This window comes from Lampris incognitus, chromosome 6 (assembly GCF_029633865.1).
Source record: "Lampris incognitus isolate fLamInc1 chromosome 6, fLamInc1.hap2, whole genome shotgun sequence".
Classification (NCBI taxonomy): Eukaryota; Metazoa; Chordata; class Actinopteri; order Lampriformes; family Lampridae; genus Lampris; species Lampris incognitus.
In genome coordinates, this window is record NC_079216.1 from 54,472,862 (window position 1) to 54,493,840 (window position 20,979).

Consider the following 20,979-nt stretch of genomic DNA (forward strand, 5'->3'; position numbering starts at 1 on the left):
TATGTCATCCTTTCTTGAGATATACTTACAATCAGCAATCTTTATTTTATTTTTTATTTTTTTTGGGGGGGGTTCCCTTTTTCTCCCCAATTGTATCCAGCCAATTACCCCACTCTTCTGAGCCATCCTGGTCGCTGCTCCACCCCCTCAGCCGATCCGGGGAGGGTTGCAGACTACCACATGCCTCCTCCGACACATGTGGAGTCGCCAGCCGCTTCTTTTCACTTGACTGAGAGGAGTTTCGCCAGGGGGACGTAACGCATGGGAGGATCACACTATCCCCCCAGTTCCCCCTCCTCCTCGGACAGGTGCCCCGACTGACCAGAGGAGGCACTAGTGCAGCGATCAGGACACACACCCACATCCAGCTTCCCACCCGCAGACACAGCAAATTGTGTCTGTAGGGATGTCCGACCAAGCCGGAGGTAACACGGGGATTCGAACCGGCGATCCCCATGTTGGTAGGCAACGGAATAGACCGCCATGCCACCCGGACGCACAGCAGTTTTGAAAAAAACCCAAAATTCAACAAAATACCTTGTTGAGAAAGACAAGGGAAGTTTGACCGAAGAGCAAAGGGAGCACGAAAGGATCGAACGCTGTGCCACTTCACTGAAGTTTCGCACCACCCAAAACACCAAACGAAGAGCTTTTGAGATGAAATGTTTCAAGCCACGTCTCAGGCTTCTGCTCAGGGAGAATTACACTCGGCCCCTGACCATTAGTATTATCCAGCACCAATTACAGAAGAGGAGTCAGCTCTCCCAGTACTCTGGCCTTGGCCGAGGTCTGAGGTTAGCCATCACTGACCTAGTTTAGAGAGCAGGGGGGAGCTTAGGATGCCGAGATGCCACAGGATCTTTATAAATGATTTGCCGTTGCTGACCTTTAATTCTCTGGCTATTTCCCGCTGCAATATATCATTGAGTTGCAGCTGATATCATAAAATGGCAGTTTAGTGGAAGGTGACCAGGCGTCCTGCTTAACGTCATACTGCACAGCATCTTCCCTTTGTCCCATGTCCCCCATACTGAGACAATTCCCCGCATTTTGAAATGAAACGATAACACGTTTCTCCATTTAAACAGTAAATGATTGTTCTCAGATTAGTGCTCTCTGCAGCCAAACACCCTGTGTCTTATTATCTTATGATTAACTATAGTAACATTATTAACAGTTGCCTATAGCAATTTATTTCAAGCATATGTTGTCATGCAAGAGTGTAACGCAGGCAGGATATAAATGTATTGGTGTCAAGTTTATTATTTGTCATATATGAGAGTGAGTTTACAATTATTTTCCTAATGAAACGCTCTTAATTAATGCGTCTAATGTGATATGATGCAGTACACATTGTATTGAAGTTCTATTCTTTTTTTGTGTTGGAAATCCACAAAGAGCAGACATTGTAAGTGTGACCCGCATTATCCTGTAAAATCTTACTGTTTGTCCTGCATTTGGACAGTTTGCATCTGGTCACCCTATTTGGAAGCCAGCCCGGCCTCAATGGGAGAACGATGTAATGAGGGCATTACTTGGCGTTACTTGGCCAAACAGGGACGCCAACAAAAAGATCAGATTCCCTCTCTCTGCTTACCTGCTCTTGTCGGGGAATCAATATGCATCTGACATAGCTATCTATAGTAAAAGCATATATTTAGTCAAGATTTATTCATCTTTCTAACTGAATTTGATTTGATCATTTGGATAATTAAAGTGGTCATCAGTAAGTTTTTTATGTTGTAAAATGCCATGTTTGATACCTTTTCCCGCTGTCATTTTTGGAGCAATAGCATTCAAATTATTAGTGTTCTGTAATTGCTAATAGTTATCCATCCATCCATTATCTAAGCCAATTATCCTAATTGGGGTCGCGGGATGCTGGAGCCTATCCCAGCAGTCATTTGGCGGCAGGCGGGGAGACACCCTGGACAGGCCACCAGTTCATCACAGGGCCGACACACACATTCACACCTACGGACAATTTAGTATGGCCGATTCACCTGACCTACATGTCTTTGGACTGTGGGAGGAAACCAGAGCACCCGGAGGAAACCCATGCAAGCGCGGGGAGAACATGCAAACTCCACACAGAGGACGACCCAGGATGATCCCCAAGGTTGGACTACCTCGGGGCTCGAACCCAGGACCTTCTTGCTGTGAGGCGACCGCGCTAACCACTGCGCTACCGTGCCGCCCGCTAATGGTTTTTATGTTTTTCATTGGTGCCAGCACTGCCAAAGATTCAGGTGTAATGGCGCGCCCACAGGAAAGATGTAGTCTGCATCAAAAGATCGAGAGGAATAAAAAAATGAAGTTGCATGTTGAATGGGGAAGAGAAGATGATTGGCCCATTTAATTAGGTTTAAATTGAATGTTTTATGTGGATTGATATGTTGCTCAGTATTACTATGTCGGATCACATTGTTGATCAGTCTTCTTTCTCCAAAATACGTACGGTACTGCTGGATTGTCTTGCTGATGTTAACAGCAATATCTGTGCCCATTGGAACATGTAACCTTGCACAACAATGCTTTCTGTGCGTTCAGGATCACGTTAATTTTGAATTGAAGTCTGGGATTTGCAGTATGGAAACTATTGTGACCACCAGATGATGCCAAATCCACCAAAACTAAAGAAATTAAGTGTCTTGATGCATGCTGAATAATCCGGGTAAGAAAATCAAAGACGGTTGACTGAAGATGTCACTTAGCTGCATGATGAAATGTATCTGTAAATAAACGTATCCAGATGAACTGATTCAACCTTCTTTGATAAAGAAATGAAGGCTAACTACTTAAGAAAAAACTGACGAGTCTTATTCATACAGCTAGAAAGCACGATGCAATTCACAAACCTCTCCACATAAGACACATCATAAAATAAAAAAACAATAGTAAGAACCACAAATCACTAAAGATTTGTGAGCTCTAGCAAAGTTTTACCAAACCTTACTTACAAAAACAGTCATAATGGTGTTTAAAATTGCACCATCCCTCTGTACAGCAACCGTTGTGGGCACAAGAATAAATCTAGCAGACAGGCATAGGGTGGTGGATTTGGCAAATTAAGAGCAGGTAGAAGTGAATGATTTTATGGTGATGTGAGGTAGTTTGGTTGTCGGCCATAAAGAAGGTCTTCCAGGAAGATTGGGTGTGACTCTGCTTTTCTAACCGGGGTATATTAATCTCTAATATTGGGTTCTTTGGGACAGACTCCAACTACTATTGCACATCCTGCTGGAAATTACAGCACCTGACTTACCAGTCAGACATTAAGTAAGGCTAAAATGGACAAAAGATATTTGCTGTATTTTTTCTTAAATTGCAAGAGGAAGAGGTATGCAAGAGGGAAGTGTGACAATGGTGAGGTGTGCGGTTGGAATGATGGATGGGTTCAAGGTGGAGGTGGGATTACATCAAGGATCGGTTCTGAGCCCTTTCTTGTTTGCAATGGTGAGGGACAGGTTGACGGACGAGATCAGGCGGGTGTCTCCGTGGACTATGATGTTTGCAGATGATATTGTGATCTGTAGCGAGAGTAGGGTGCAGGTTGAGGAGAGCCTGGAGAGGTGGAGGTATGCACTGGAGAGAAGAGGAATGAAAGTTAGTAGGAGCAAGACGGAATACCTATGCATGAATGAGAGGGAGGACAGTGGAATGGTCAGGATGCAAGGAGTAGAGGTAACGAAGGCGTATGAGTTTAAATAAACTGTCTAAAGTAATGGGGAGTACAGAAGAGAGGTGAAGAAGAGAGTGCAGACAGGGTGGAGTGGGTGGAGAAGAGTGTCAGGAGTGATTTGAGATAGAAGGTTACTAGCAAGAGTTAAAGGGAAGGTTTACAAGATGATTGTGAGACCAGCTATGTTTGCAGAGGTGGGAAAAACCCGGTCCAGAAAGTAAAAACCCTAACCATGTCTTTACTCCATCCATGTATTAAACCACCTGATTTGGGAAACTAGTCAGTGCAATCTGATGGTTTAGTACATGGGTGGAGTAAAGACACAGTTAGGGTTTTTAATTTCTGTACCGGGTTTTCCACCTCTGGATATGGTTTGGAGACGGTGGCACCGACAAAAAGACAGGAGGTGGAGCTCGAGGTGGCAGAGTTGAAGATGTTAAGATTTTCATTGGGAGTGACGAAGAAGGACACGATTAGGAACGAGTATATTAGAGGGACCGCTCAGGTTGGACGGTTTGGAGACAAAGCAAGAGGGGCAAGATTGAGATTGTTTGGACATGTGTGGAGGAGAGATGCTGGGTATATTGGGAGAAGGATGCGGAATATGGAGCTGCCAGGGAAGAGGAAAAGAGGAAGGCCAAAGAGGAGGTTTATGGATGTGGTGAGAGAGGACATGCAGGTGGCTGGTGTGACAGAGGAAGATGCAGAGGACAGGAAGAGATGGAAACGGATGATCCGTTGTGGTGACCCATGACAGGAGCAGCCAAAAGTAGTAGTAGCAGTAGCAACAAGAGATATGTTCTGATAGATTGGATGTGTTAAAGTCAGCCAATGTTTGTTGTTTGGACAGTGCTTGATAAAATATCTTAGCAATGAAGCCTAAGTATTATGTGTTGGCATCTGCAGTTGCCTAAGATTGGTGTAGTAGCACTCAACTGTAGTGTGTTATAGCAGCCCATATACTAGTAGAGCCATATTTCATGACTGAAGATGGGAGGGTTTAAAACAAGGTAAGCAAAACAAAGACTGGAAATTACATGAAAGGAGATCATTTCACAGAAGGGAGGATTTGTATTCTGCACAGTTGTAACATAGTCTCGGCTCCCAATGCTCATTATGATCTGTCATGTCAGCATTGCTGTATATTTCCTGCTCTGCGCCGGCGTGCACTGGATCTTAAGAGCATATGACAGAGTTTTTACAGAACAGTTAGGCCTGCAAGGAAAGAAGAGGACTTTTAAGTCAAGAAGTGAGGAGTTATGTGCCATTATATGGTCGCTATGTCTAAGGTTATCCTTCAGTGGGCAGGCTGTGCAGGGTTGCTCTTGGCACTACTGTCCTGTCAATTTGAGCTGGAGATGGCAGACCGGTCACAAATTCAATAATATACCGTGTACATTTTCTAACGGGCTCATTTTTCATACCAGTGGTGTGCTCACTGAACCAAGGCTAGTATTTTCTTTATTTTTTTATGTAATTGTACTGCAGAGACCGCTGATTTATTTTAAATGAAGTATTTTAATACTTCATTTAAAATAAGGCAGCTTGTAACACAAAACGGAACCCTGTGCTGCCTCCGCCACGTTTTGCATGTTCTCCTCATATCTGCGTGGGTTTCCTCCGGGGGTCCGGTTTCTCCCCACAGTCCAAAGACATGTAAGTCAGGTGAATTGGCCATACTAAATTGTCCCTAGGAATGAATGTGTGTGTGTGTGTGTGTGTGTGTGTGCGTGCGCGTGCGTGCGTGCGTGCATGTGTGTGTGTGCGTGTGTGTGTGCGCGCGTGTGTGTGTGCGTGCGTGCGTGTGTGGGCACTGTGATGGCCCTGTGATGGCCTGGCAGCCTGTCCAGGGTGTCTCCCCACCTGCCGCCCAATGACTGCTGGAATAGGCTCCAGCATCCCCGCGACCCTGAGAGCAGGATAAGCGGTCAAGATAATGGATTGGATATTTTGATTGGTGATAAATTGCGGTTCAGGAAAAAGTACATTAATTTCATACTCTGTTTTAGTAGCCCTATCAGGCGTCCCACCAACTAAATCAACACTGAGCGTCTAGTTTACAAGGGACCCCCACTAGAGGGCATGTATCATTCACCCATCCAGCATCTAATAAGCCTTTTTTAAGCCTATTCCAGAGGCAGAAAGTAGTGAAGTAATGCTAAACTTGAGGGACTATGGGAGGGAATTAAAACAAAGGTCATCAATATTAATGCTTCCATGGCAGAGCAGCCCTATCTCATCTCGTCATTTTAGTGCGACTTTTGTGACTGGATGCACCACTTCGGTTCTCAACAGTGTCTACATAGTATGCTATATGTGTGTCCACGCTTGACAGTTCCTGCCTGGTTGGTTAGTTCCTGCTCGGTACATTGGCACTTGGTGCAAAGAAAGACCTGCCTTCTTTTATTGTAGTAAGAATGTGAACAGTTACGTGTTAGTTATTAGTTATGTCTTAGTTAGTTATGTGAACAGCTTTATTAATTGCTGTCGGGGGGATCATTTATGGCATTAGTCTTTATAATCTCAGGTGGCCCACATTTGTTACAGCTATTACATAGCTATGTCAAATTCTCAATTGTGATTGGTCAATTAAAGCATTGTGCTGTCAGTTATTTCTGAATAGCAGACTGTTGTTGAGGCTGTTGTCAAGCTGCGGCCTCAACACCGTTTCTGTTCCATTCCAAATGAATACGCTTCGTAAGGCCTTTGAAGGCTAATTTTAGCAAGTAATTATACAGAAAGAAGTCGGTCAAAATGATTCGAAGTGCCGTGGTACCTCCGGCTTGGTCTGGCGTCCCTACAGACACAATTGGCCGTGTCTGTGGGTGGGAAGCCGGATGTGGGTATGTGTCCTGGTCTCTGCACTAGTGCCTCCTCTGGTCAGTCGGGGCACCTGTCCGAGGAGGAGGGGGAACTGGGGGGGATAGTGTGATCCTCCCATGCGTTACGTCCCCCTGGCGAAAAGTACGAAAACAATCAGGCTGGTGTCGGGAGTTTGGTCTGGCCTGTGTCCTGAGGTCATTAGTAGGCAGCACAACACTCTTCCTTCTAGCTGTCTGTGTGTCTGCTCTGCTTATAGGTCCCTGAATACTTGGTCCCTCAGGTTTTTATGTCACCAAACCTAGGACCTGTATCTGACAGCATCCCACAGCACGGGCGCCGGTGTCCTCATTCTGGATTTACTAACCATTTTCTGAGCTGGAATCAGCAATTAAATGACAGCAACCTATGGTTTTTAGGAATGTTTGGGAAGGGGGGGGGGGTTCAGAAAACCTTGAAAATTATCTACTTGTATGTATGTTGTTCAGAGTGTGGAAAATATGAAAAACAATAAAATTATTTTTTTTTAGGGGGATCCCCCCCCTTTTTTTCTCCCCAATTGTACCCGGCCGATTACCCCATTCTTCCGAGCCGTCTCGGTCACCATGCCACCCCCTCTGCCGATCCAAGGAGGGCTGCAGACTACCACATGCCTCCTCCGATACATGTGGAGTCACCAGCTGCTTCTATTCTTTTCACCTGACAGTGAGAAGTTTCACCAGAGGGACATAGCACGTGGTGGATCACGCCATCCTCCCCCACCAAACAGGTGCCCTGACTGAACAGAAGAGGCGCTAGTGCGGCAACCAGGACACATGTCCACATCCAGCTTCCTATCCGCAGACACTGCCAGTTGTGTCTGTAGGGATGCTGACCAAGCCGGAAGCAACAGAGGGATTCGATCCTGTGATCCTCGTGTTGGTAGGCAATGGAATAGACCGCTATGCTACCCGGACGCCCACAATACAATGATTTTAAAATCTGTAGTAGCTACGTGAAAAGACCAGATCCCTGCACCTCTCTGGCTTTCTGACTGGCTGGATCCAAGGGCTCATTACGGCAACCTTGCAGACAGACAGACAGAGATTGAGAGACACTACCCAGTCTCTTCGCCCATGTTTGCAGAGTGACAGAAAGCAGATATGGGGTGAGAAGACATTGCTCCTGCCCTGCTCCTTCTTCTGTTAGTCATATATCACTGTCGATCTCTCTTGCTGTCTCTCCCTCTCTTTCTCTCTCTCTCTCTCCCTCTCTACCGCTCTGTCTCTCTCTCTAAATCACTACTTACTCTCCCAGTTGGCCGAGTGGGAAGCCTACTAAGTTTCTGTGATGAATGTGCCATCCCGTACTGCTGAGTATGGACCTAGCTGACCCCAGAGGGAACCCACACAAATCCTATCTGCGAAAATGAGAAGGATGAGCTTTGTCTGAAAGGCTCTGTCAATACCCTGTGGATGAGATATATATACAGTATATCCTCCTTGATGATGGCGGGGCAGCCTCTGCTCGGCGAAAAAGCAACTGCAGTCGTTTGACTTGGGTGTTGTCAAAGCGTGTCATTTCCTGAGGATTTCCAGCATCGACAACGTGGTCTTCAATCAAGAATTTAGTTCTCTTCATAGAGAGGTTAAGAAAAAAAATTAGGTTTATGTTGCAGCGATGGGTTGTGTCTTCTCCTCTTGCAGGCAGGGAGAAAATGGGTCAGAGTGTTGCACGATCAAACCCCTGTTTGTTCTGCAGTCATTTGTCTGCCTCTCGTTAGTGCAGAATCTGGATCATTAGGTTTCATTTCAGGCTGTAACAAAGACTTCCATACATGAAACAACATTGTGCAGAGACTTATTGGATACTCAGAAGGCTTCTTCTTTTTTACCCTGTTGTATCTCATTTTCTTGCATGCAGACGGATAAGACGGTGCCTGTAGGCAAAGGTTCCAAACAGGGAAACAAAAAAAAATCACAGTCTTCAAAGTGATTCGTATCTTATTTCAAAATAGAGCATGTCAGAGTATTGTCTTTTTTGTTTGTGAATGGATTATGTGTGACGATTGCTACTGCATTTTATTGCTCAGCGAAATTCAGTTCTGCAATAAACGAAATGCCATTTATACTCTATCCAGGGCGGCACGGTGGCACAGTTGCCTCACAGCAACAAGGTCCTGGGTTCGAGCCCTGGGGTAGTTCAACCTTTGTGGGTCATCCCGGGTTGTCCTCTGTGTGGAGTTTGCATGTTCTCCCCATGTCTGCGTGGGTTTCCTCCGGGGTCTCCGGTTTCCCCCCACAGTCCAAAGACATGTAGGTCAGGAGAATCAGCCATACTAAATTGTCCCTAGGTGTGAATGTGTGTGTGTGTGTGTGTGTGTGTGGGTGGGTGGGTGAGCCCTATGATAGCCTGGCGGCCTGTCCAGGATGTCTCCTTGCCTACTGCCCAATGACTGCTGGGATAGGCTCCAGCATCCCCGTGACCCTGAGAGCAGGATAAGCGGTTCAGATAATGGATGGATAGACATTTGATCCAGCAAAAAGTTTATTTAAACCTTCACAACAAAATGAAGAAGTAGTTCAGGCTTTTTCGTTGCGCCTATAGAATTGCCGTTGTGTCTAAACTGAAAGCTTCATCTTTTTTTCTTTTTTTTTTTTTCTTTCATTTGGTCAAAGTAGTGTTCCACTTGTGCTTTACTCACATATACCGCCTGCAAATAAAGGGGGTTTGTTCAAGTCTCAAGGTTGTTAGTCGAGTGAAATGTGGTTTTTTTTCAAGAGTGCGCAGTGTTCTCTCAGTTCCCTGGATATGCTGAACTTTTAATTTCATTCATTTATTTATTTCAAATCTCGTGGTTTACTGAGCACTCTGACAACAATATTCAGCCAAAAGTTAGATGAGCCAACAGCGCCTTCTTCCATCAGGCATCAATAGAGACGGTGTTTTATCAGAGAGAGAGACAGCATCTGTTATTCTGCAGGCTGAAGCTTTCCCAGGCACGGATCTGATGCCTTAAGCTCCAAATATGAATGCCGGTACATCCCCCTTCTTACTGCTGAAATAATGTGTATCCTTTATATGTGAGCGCTTTGACTTTGGCACTGAGAGTTTTTTTTTTCAGTATAATTACCCCGTCTCTGAAGCGCCCCTCAATCTGGGCTGGCAGTTGAGTCCGATGGGCACGGCGAGCTGTCAGAGCTGAAGCGCTGGATGCATATTCTGGGCAGGAATTTGCAGCACCTGAAGTTGAATTGAAGAAGAAATGCTAAAACTGATTTACTGTATTGCAGATTGCGGGATATTCACATTTGAAACCCTTAAAGTAATGTTTGAAAGGGGGCGTCCAGGTGGCGTGGGAGTCTATTCCGTTGCCTACCAACATGGGGATCGCCGGTTCGAATCCCTGTGTTGTCTCCGGCTTTGTCAGGCATCCCTACAGACACAATTGGCCGTGTCTGTGGGTGGGAAGCCACATGTGGGTACGTGTCCTGGTTGCTGCTCTAGCACCTCCTCTGGTCGGTCGGGGCGCCTGTTCGGGGGGGGAGGGAATAGCGTGATCCTCCCACACGCCACATCCCCCTGGTGAAACTCCTCACTGTCAGGTGAAAAGAAGCGGCTGGTGACTCCACATGTATCACAGGAGGCATGTGGTAGTCTGCAGCCCTCCCCGGATCGGCAGAAGGGGTGGAGTGACCGGGACAGCTCGGAAGAGTGGGATAATTGGACGGGTGCAATTGGGGAGAAAAGGGGGGAAAACAAATCCACAAAAAAAAGTAACGTTTGAAAGTAAATTTTGGTTTCCACTGCATTTGATTTTGAACCCTTAATTTCACGCCGGATATCCAAAATTAATACACTTTTACGTAAAGTTTTATCATTAACATTTTGTTATATGATACATATTTTGGAACTTGAGAAAAAAAAACAAGCAAAAATTCAGTAGAACATCTCTTCAGCAATAAATCCATGAAGTCAGTTTATGCCTTGAGTAACACATTTGATTAAAACCTATTACATTTTCCTTCAAGTTGCAAAATATGATCTCAATTTGAACTGTGCAATTAAAATTGTATGTCAGGTGGCAGTAATTGCTGCTCATAGAGTATATATGTATATATATATATATATATATATATATATATATATTCAACAGAAATGATTAATAGAGCATGGAAAGAATGGAAATATTCCTTATGTCACATGACCAGCCATCATGGCATTGTTGGTCCAGTCAGAAGGAAAACGGTAGCTGGCTTTGTTAAAGGGCATGTTTTACACTCTGTGAGCAAAACACCACAAATTACACCTGTCAAATCTACGCTTATCACACGTATGTCAGTGCTGCTATCGCACAGCCTTTTTTGAGCTGTCGAGTAAAAGTCAGCCTGTATCAACTGCCGTCTCTTTTTATCCCACCAAAACCCTCTTGGCAAAAACCCACTCCTGAAAAAGTTCAACTGTTCATTCCAACATGGTGGAAATACTGAATGTTATGGTCAGTTACACGATTCAAAACACAAGCCCCCTTAAAAAAGGTCTCTAACGGGGCGTCTGGGTAGTGTAGCGGTCTAGTCCATTGCCTACCAAGATGGGGATCGCCGGTTCGAATCCCCGTGTTACCTCCGGCTTGGTCGGGCAGACATAATAGGCCGTGTCTGCGGGTGGGAAGCTGGATGTGGGTATGTGTCCTGGTCGCTGCACTAGCGTCTCCTGGGGGGACTGGGGGGGAATAGCGTGATCCTCCCATGCACTACGTCCCCCTGGTGAAACTCCTCACTGTCAGGTGAAAAGAAGCGGCTGGCGACTCCACATGTATCAGAGGAGGCATATGGTAGTCTGCAGCCCTCCCCAGATCGGTAGAGGGGGTGGAGCAAAAACCAGGACAGCTTGGAAGAGTGGGGTAATTGGCCGGGTATGATTGGGGAGAAAAGGGGGGGAGGAGAAAAAGGTCTCTAACCAAGCTTGTTGCTTTTTTTCTTTTCTTTTCTTTTTTTTTTTCCTAGGTGAGCGAAAACGCTAAGCAGGATCTGAAGGATGGGTTGGCACTCTACAACACAGATAACAACATAGGCTTACGAAATGCTTGGAACATCATCCAGGCAGAGGTGAAGATGCCTGCAGAGACATACACACACACACACACACACATACTCACTCACACATACACACTCATAATGTATAGCGTCAGACATAACAAGCACACATGGGCTAAAAGCAGAAACTTTGTGTACTTCATTTCACCTCACATTACTGTACGTCCAAGAGAAGAAACATGAGAGCATTTGTCTTGCTGTAATATGCTCTGATGAGTTTTACTTTAATTCTCATTATTATTTAAAAAAATGTTCTTGTAGCTGTCACAATAATGGGACATTCAGAGTCCAACACCGGTCTTGTCGGTTATTGTAAACTTCCAGGATGAAATTCCAGTTGAAATACATATAAATGCGTTCATTAAAGTTTGAAGGCCTGCATAACATGCCATCCGGAAGTATTAACTAATTATGTGTATGTGTATGTGTGTGTGTGTGTGTGTGTCTCAAACAGTGGAAGTGCTGTGGTGTGACTGCGTACACTGACTGGCATGAGGCTCTAAAGGAGAAGGTGGTTCCCGACCGCTGCTGTCAGGAGCATTACCAAGAGTGCGGCCGTAACACCACCAACATGTTCTGGAACAGGGTGAGTCAGTCAATGGCCGACCCACCAGTCTGTCAAGACGTTGCTGCGCGATACTAAATCGCATTTGTATGTTGTCTATATTGTGTATTGTAAATTGTATATTGTGATCTATTTGAGGTGAACCGATTCAAAATCCTCGTATGTGGAGACATTCTGGGCCAAAAAAATCAGATTCTGGTCAGATAGCTACTACTAAAGGGTTCCCACGCCTCCTGGAAAACCTGGAAATCCTGGAAATGTAGAACTAGTTTTCCAGTCATGGAAACACCTGGAAAATTCAAAAACTTATAAAATGTCCTGGAAATAGTCACGAGATCCTGGAAAAATATGAAATGATACAGTTATAAAGCTGTAATGTTATAAAGTGCATCTGAGATTAAATTTTCAAATGTTTTCCTGAGCTGCAGCGCCACCTGTGTTTGGAAGGCAAAACTGGCATTAAACATGCCAAACAAGGCTTTAATTAAGACAGTGTTTATGCGACATCAACACTTTTTGTGCATTGTTAGCCTGTTGTTAGCATGTCCATGTTTTTACATGTACAACATCACTCTTAGTTGACCTGTGAGCAACAGCAAATATGTATGTAAGTCATTGAATATGTCCTTGAAAAATCCTGGAAATTTATTTCTTTGAAAGAGTGGGAACCCTGTACTACCACTACTTTCGGCGGCTCCCGTTAGGGGGCGCCACAGCGGATCATCCGTTTCCATCTCTTCCTGTCCTCTGCATCTTCCTCTGTTACACCAGCCACCTGCATGTCCTCCCTCACCACATTCATAAACCTCCTCTTCGGCCTTCTTCTATTCCTCTTACCTGGCAGTCCTATATTCAGCATCCTTCCCCCAATATACCCAGCATCTCTCCTCCACACATGTCCAAACCATCTCAATCTCACCTCTCTTGCTTTGTCTCCAAACCGTCCAACTTGAGCGGTCCCTATAATATAATCATTCCTAATCCTGTCCTTCTTCGTCACTCCCAGTGAAAATCTTAGCCTCTTCAACTCTGCCCCCCCCCCAGCTGCACCTCCTGTCTTTTCTTCAGACCAGATAGCAATGTGGAGATTTTTTTTTTAATGTAAAAACAGTTCCTTATAGTCGTCATGTCTCCCTGACTGCCAGAAAGAACGTTCAGCTCCAAAAAATTAACAGCTTTGGAGTTGTGCTTGAACATATAGCTGTTTTCTACGTAACTACTGTCACTGTATTGTCTTTCAGCCAGGACTTCATGATTTTCTTTTGAAAGGGTTTAAAGAAGCTTCAATGGTATCCCTTTTATTTGAATTCTGCTCACATCCAAACTACAGCTACACAAAAAATCGATATATCTCAGTATGGCAATATTTTTTCACAATATTTTATCGATTGTCCAGCCCCCCTCTTATCGATGCATTAAAAAAATGTATTCATGTTTTAAACAGATTTCAGTTCAGTGTGTTCAGTGACACAATAAGATTACTTAATCTGCATACTTTATTTTCATATGATGTTAAGGCATCTACATTTCAGTTCAGTGACACAGTTTGCACTGTGCCACGCGAATACTGCTCTAACAAATTAGAATGGAAATTTTGAATTAAAAAGTTTTGACTCCGTTTGTCCGCTGAGTTATCAAGATATAATGTGATGTAAATATTAGACTACCCAAGTGGTACACAGCAAGTTGTATTTTCAGCTATATTTTCAGTAAATTATGTAGTAGTGTATTGCAATGTATTGCAATATGTATCATATCACAATGTATCGTGATACGTATTGTATCATGACCCATGTGTCATGATATGTATTGTATTGTGACCCTTGTATTGTGATACATATTGTATCATGACCCATGTATCGTGATATGGATTGTATCATGACCATATATGCTGATACTGTGACCATGTATCATGATACGTATTGTATCATGACCCATGTATCGTGATACGTATTGTATCGTGACCAAGTATCGTGATACGTATTGTATCGTGACCATGTATCTTGATATGTATTGTATCGTGGCCCATGTATCGTGATATGTATCATATCATGAGGTCCTTGCCAGTACCCAGACCTAATCCAAACCCTCCCTGTCTGTTTCCCAAAATGCCATTTTGTGAAATGATACATACTCTGTTTCCATTCCAAGTCTGGCATTTGGTTTGTCAGTCACTCTGAAATGGTATTACAGCTATATTAAACCAAAACTTGAGTCTGTTCCCACCTCAGCTTCTCCTCCTCTCACATCGCAGATTCATAGAGCTGACTCTCCTGTATAACACCATCTGTTCTTTCACCTTGCTCGCAATCAGCAACAAACACCTCAAAATCACACATACATACTTCCAGCTTACCACACCTCATCAACAGGCAGAGAACTCAAAATAACCCATGACCCAGATCACCCATTACACCATCGCGTTACACCTCTCCCCTCCGGCAGGCCATAAATATTGATGCAGAAAAGGTCCACTTTAGCAGACGTTTTGTTTATGCTGCATTTTAAGCGTTTTAGGAAGTAGGAACCTTTGTCTGTATGGCGATATGGAGTCCTATTTGGGTGTGCCTCCATCAACTAAATTGGTGAAAAATGGCAGAAAAATTGGCTGTGCCCTGCGCAATGGTCTGTTGATGCACCAGAATTGCAGAAAGCTGCTGGATTTTCCATGTCACACCTCCTACTGCACCTCAATTCCCACCTCAGCACATGATAAGTCACCAAATTACCAACGAGCGCAACATGCAGAGAAAACTTGACTCTGGCTCAGCAAAACGCCACTTTGCCGGTGGCACAAAGCCACATTTTGCACCACGTGCCTGTATGAAAATAGGCCCATAGTGTCCTGATTAGCGGTACTGTCTATGTAGATATGGGGGAGGCAGCATTGCAACGCCTCCAAAAATGTTTGCAAGTGAGTCTAAGTTTGTATGTTGTTGTTTGATATTGCATATTTTGCTTTTTTCTTTTCTACATCAACATTATGATCCTCACAGGTGAAAAAATTTAGCAAAATATGTTTATATTTCTATTCACATTTGTATATATCATGTTTCTTATGTCCTATAATCTACTCCTATATTTTCGGAATGTGTGTGTGTGTGGTGTTAGTGTGTGTGTGTGTTAGTGTAGATAGCAGGACCGAAAATTAAAGCATTTATGATCCTAATTCTTTTTGGAGGTGGTAGGTATTGTCTCAGAGAGTAAGGGGAAAATCCCGGAAAATTAAAATTATGCATAATTATGCATAAATATGCAAAATATGCATTTTTCTAAAAATGGCTAAAAAATACTTTTCTCGGCATTTCAGATGATTCTGAGCATCTTTGATTTTTTTCACCTATATAAAAAAAATTCTGGGACAGAAATGTTTTGGCATTATGCAAAATATATGCATTTTTGCAAAAATGCGCTTATGATCCCAATTTTTTTTGGAGGTGGTAGGTATTGTTCCAGAGAGGACCAGAATAATAGCAGAACATTAATATAATTATAATAATTATGCATAATTATGCATTTTCTAAAAATGGCTAAAAACCACTTTTCTCGGCATTTCAGATGATTCTGAGCATTTGGGGGGAGGGAGTTGGAGTGGGGGGGGGTTTAGGGGCAGGGGTAAGGCGGTTAGCTGGCAGGATGAAGAGGAGGGAGATTTAGACGGGTGGATAACCAAACCGCTACGTTGTAGCGGGGTTCTTCTAGTATATGCACTGCTCAAAAAAATAAAGGGAACACCTAAAAACGCAATATAGACCTCGATGAATTAAATATGTCAGCTGAAAATCTTTATTTATTAGACAGAGGAATGTGTTTAGAGCAAAATAACCTAATAGTCCATGGGCCAGATGATATTTCGGTACACTCAAGGTGGCAAAACTTACTTATAATTTTTGAAAGGATCCATGTCTGTAGATGATATTTTGGTATGATAACCATTCCTGAGTGGCAGCTGTATCACAGTTATCAGCTCATCAAGTTAACCACCCGCTAAACTAAATTGCATTTTAGACGCTGGTGTATATCCTGGTTTAGCCTCATGGTCAGGACATTTTTCAATGTTCTATAATATTGTCTTTGGTATCATTTTAAAGGGGACCTTCTTAGCTTTCATTCAAGCCCTGTTGTGGATATTTCTCACAAATATAGAGGTCACTTGAGCTCTTCAACCCGTCAATAACACACATCTTTCTGCAATTTTCGCCTAAACTATATACTTTCTTTTAGCCCTGTGGCATCTAGGAATATCAGGGACACAAAACACAAAAACTGGAATACTCACAGGACTGTAAAGATTCAGAAAATGTATAATATACCCATACTATTTCATTGTGTGAGGTGATTGTGAGCCTTAAATGAGAACTAGACCAAAGCCAGTTAGGTCACAAACTGGTCTCTATACATTTGTTTAAATACACAATCAAAATACATGATAAAAAGGAATACCATAGTGAGGTAATGAACTATTTTAATATTTTAAACAACATTGACATTTACATATACTTAGTCAATGATACATGTAATCCCATGTCATTAGTGGGTATATGTAATGGTAATGGGTAGGGTAATGGGTATATGTGAATATGGTTACATTATTGTTATCAAGCTCTGGGTAACCAAGTCCAGAATCAACATCCTGTGCATCAATAGACTACTACCACAGTAATACCATCAGAATCATCACACTGTCATTCATCAAACTGCTCGTTTCTCTCATCATCTGACTCCCCAAGTTCAAAGTCCAGTTCTGGACCATCCTGCTGTTTTTGGTTACTGCAGGTCTGTAACCTGCACATGTCTGTGCATGGAAGTCCATTTGACAGGCACATGCAGCTTGGCATTTTGCATGAATGCACACACTTGCATGTTAGCATTTCCAAGACCACATCTGGTGCAGGTGGGGAGCGCATCCAGTAAATGGCCAGCTTGCCTTCATCGTCTGTCCATCCATACTCAGTAGGGCTTGGCACCACAGGGTTAGCCTGCAGACAGCACTTCCATATTGCTGCCTGATAGTTGGCTCGTTGAACATGCATAAAGAGACAGTCTCTACATGGTGGCAGCTGGCTGGACTCAACCTCTCCCCTTTTGGTGCAGAAGAGCTGGTAACGCAGTTTGTTCACCTCAGCAGTGCTGCTATTAGCAACATACATCCGACAGGTGAACTGCTCAATTTTCTGGAACAGCTCATCACTCACATTCCATGTCTGTCCCAGTTGACTAAAAGTCTCTTGGCAGGAAGTGTGCTTTCTCACTATCTTCAGGGCATTCAGCTTCCCTCGACCAGCGAATGCACTGACAGTGTCGCAGCCTGTGAAGGCATGTAAGCCAATTAGGCTGTCACAGATGCTGTCTCCAAGTGAACTTGCCAGTTTGGTGATGTCGACAAACCGTGTGCAGTTCTGAGTCCCACACTCCTGGTAGATGGGACAGGTGATGTCCTTCTGGAAGCCAAGACAAAGCACCATGACATCAGTGTCCTCAGCTGTGATGATAACTGACTTTGAGCCCGCATTTGCTGCATGCAATGCATGCAGGAGCAGACGGGTGTCAGCTTCTTCATGTGTGGAGTGCAGTTCTGCTGCTTCCTCACACCCATCTTCTGTCAACTTGTAGCAGGTTTCCTCACAGGTCATGTACAACACCTTGCCATGCAGCATAGCTCTGTATCGTGGGAGTTTCCACTCTTCCACCAGAAACTTGATGAGACTGGTCTTGTTGGAGGAACTGCACAGAAATTTTCTCCACTGCTGGACGTGGTGTCCCCCTGCAAGATTCTTGTACTGGAGAGTGATGTCTCCACCCCGGTTCAGTCGTTCAGCATCTTTGATCGAAGTCTGGTGATAGACATCAAAAACAACATCAATCCTCCCACTCTGTGCTCCCTCATGGAGGACCTGGGTCAAGGCTGACTCTGCCACCTGTGCAAAGGTTTTGTTGTTGCCATTCATTTTTTGGACCAGGCTCATCCCATCAATGATGGAAGTAGATGGGATTGGGATGTCTTCTGCAGGAGATACATTCTTTTCAAGCTCTCTGGCAAGTGCAGCCTTGTTTGTTTTTCGTAAGGACCCATCAGCATTTGCCAGTGCCCATGGTAGTGGGCCCAATGGGTAGGCAAGGACATCCTTCAGATTCACCTTCCTGCTTTCAGCCACCAGGATCATGTGACTGAAAAGGTTTCTATCTGCCTTCAGAACCACATCCTGTGCTTTCTTTCCATGAGCTTGTTTTGTGCTGACATTGGAGAATGTTTTCAGACTTTGCTTGGTCATCTTGTCGTGGAATTTCACAGGTGGTGGGTCTGCATCTAGCCTTGTTTGCTGGAATGCTTGGTAGGCCTCTTCTCCTTTCTCAAGAGCTCTCAAGAGATCTATGGTCACATCAGGTGGAGCCATGTTGCCAGTGGAGAGGCTAACCAAATCAATCTCATCAGGGGACATAGGATTGAGCCAGTTATTCTCCATAAGGTCCATGAGAGACTGGACATCTGCTTCATCTCTCTTGATCCTTGGACTCTGTGGATCTGGATGAGACCATTTGCACCTGCCTTGACCTGTCAGGTCTCTCAGCTGTCTGAGGTACATGCTTCTATACTCAGCTGTGAGATAATATTTGGTCACAGCTCCTGGCTTCAAGCTGAATCCCTTTGTCCCTCCAGCTGTTTGGGTGTCTTTGTTCACCGTTTCTTCTATAGCTTGGTCAACAGGGATTCGGCCAAAGGGATTGGTGGAGCCCAGTTGGACTGAGAAGCCTCCTTCCATGAATTCTGTGTACACATCTGGGTGTGTGATGGGCAGCTCAGACATCTGGGCGTAGTAGTAGGGGAGTTAGCGTGCATAATTCATCCTGTCATAAGCAAAGCACCATGGGATCATTGCTCGAATGCTAGCCAAGTGTAGCATCCAGTCTCCCTCTCTGGATGCTCGGATGAGCCCCAACAAGATTTCAACCATGTCCAAATAGGACATCCAGAAGTTCGAGAGGCTGCCGTTTCCACCTCTAAGGAACTCACGGTAGACTTCAAATAGATCCATGATGCGTGTACAAGAGCTGTTCTCGAGGACCTCCTTCAAAGCATGTTGTGAGACTTCTTTCCCAAGGCTGTCAATGGTCTTCAGTGTCTCATTCAGGTGAACCATGTCATTCCTGTGAGTTTCTTCCAACCAGGACAGGAAACCATTCAAGGTCAGTCGCATGAGAGCCTCATACAGGAGCTTGTGTAGTCGCACTGCCCTGTTGTACTTGCGGCCATCCATAACACCAGCAATTGAGCCTTCTGCAATCATGCCAGACTCAATGCAGAGGTCTTTGAGTCCAGCATCTTGGAAACGCTTTCCTATTATTGCCAGCAGTGTGCAGATGGTGTGGAATACCCCAAGCCTAACGATGATATCATGGAACTTGTCATGGTGTTTCCATGTGATCTCGACAGCCTTCGCATACAGGGCTTGGTCAAAGACACAGACAATCTTCCTCAGGCCTAAGCACTGCATGATGCTCAGTGACTGGTTAAGCACCTCGTTGACAGTAGACATTTGTGTCGCTGGAGCATTGATGGTAGGCAGATAGCCTATATTGTCGGGGATGACCGTCATCTCTCCTCGAGTCAGGATGTTGAAGCCTGTCCAGCTGCTGACTGACTGTTCTTCTTGTTGTGACATGCGTGCTAGGACCCAAAGAAGGTTTTTCTCTCTGGCAAGCTTAGTATTGGCTGCAGTATCGGCATCTGACTTTTTGCTTTGTGGTGGCCCTACCCGTTGTCCAGCATTGTAAGTTGGTAACATTGGTGGGGGTCCATCAATGCTTCTCTTCTTTGTTTTGGGAACAGTGGGCATGGGTTGGACAGGAAGTGGGTTGACTGGCTTTGCTTGCACAGCAATCCCATTGACTCTGTGAGATGTTCCCTCACCACTGACAGTTTCTTCAAGACGGTCGATATTGTCCCAGGCTAAAGTTGTGAATATGCCAGGATGGATGTTAGCTGGAAGGGCAATGCCACTCCCTGATGATGAGAGTTTCTGGAGACACAGGGCAGTGTTGATCTCTTCCATCTGTGAATAGGACACACTGACCAAGTCGGTTGAGGATGTTTATCAACTCTACATTTCCTGTCAACGATTTGACACTGAATGGCAGAACAATGTGCTTGGAAGGCTTGGTATTTCCACATGTCACTGCATATACTATGTCATGGCCAAATGACTGCAGAAGGCACTGCACTCTCTGGGATGCATGATCAGGATCATTTGAGCCTGTGAGTAGAGAGTACAGGAAGATAATGAGCGACTCTGGAATGGTAGGACATTCTGCTTCTGGTTTGACTTCAGGCGGCCAGGTTTGAGGAACATCTTGACTTTTAATGTCTGCTCTCAATTTGATGGCTGCTTTGGCTATAACATCTTGTGCACTGACACTTTTCAGGGTCTGCAGCTCCCTTTTGAGAGACTTGATTTTCTTTGGCAAGTTCCCTCATGGACAAGTTATCGGGATAGAGGAGGAATTTTCCTTTCTCATCAGGGAATATCTGCAAGGCTCCAGCAAACTCACTCTCCAGGTTTCGCCTTATGTGCTTCTTGGTTGATTCCTTGACTTGGGCAATGCCTTGGGAGTTCATTGAAGCTACCAGTCTAGAAGAGAGATCAGTCATTGTCATCACTTGAGGATTGCCAAAAAGCTCCATCCTGATGAAGAGGAACAGCTCATTGTATGCCTTATTCACAGCAGCTTCATACTGGGCTGCAGCATCATCATCTTCATTGCTGGCAACCTCTCCTTTGGAAACCTCTTCTTTGGTGTAAAGTCTATAGCATGACCTGTGGTAGTGCCCTTCAGCTGCT

General features: G+C 44.4%; 1 protein-coding gene across 2 annotated transcripts in view; it reads left to right on the top strand.

The window, feature by feature from the left end:
- Positions 1-20,979, top strand: part of tspan9a (tetraspanin 9a) — a 386,869-nt gene that overhangs the window by 346,857 nt on the left and 19,033 nt on the right. For both annotated transcript variants that reach the window (XM_056281373.1, XM_056281372.1), the window contains 2 exons: positions 11,488-11,589; positions 12,032-12,163. In XM_056281373.1, the coding sequence (XP_056137348.1) occupies positions 11,488-11,589; positions 12,032-12,163 (234 nt within the window). The remainder of the gene's footprint in view (positions 1-11,487; positions 11,590-12,031; positions 12,164-20,979) is intronic.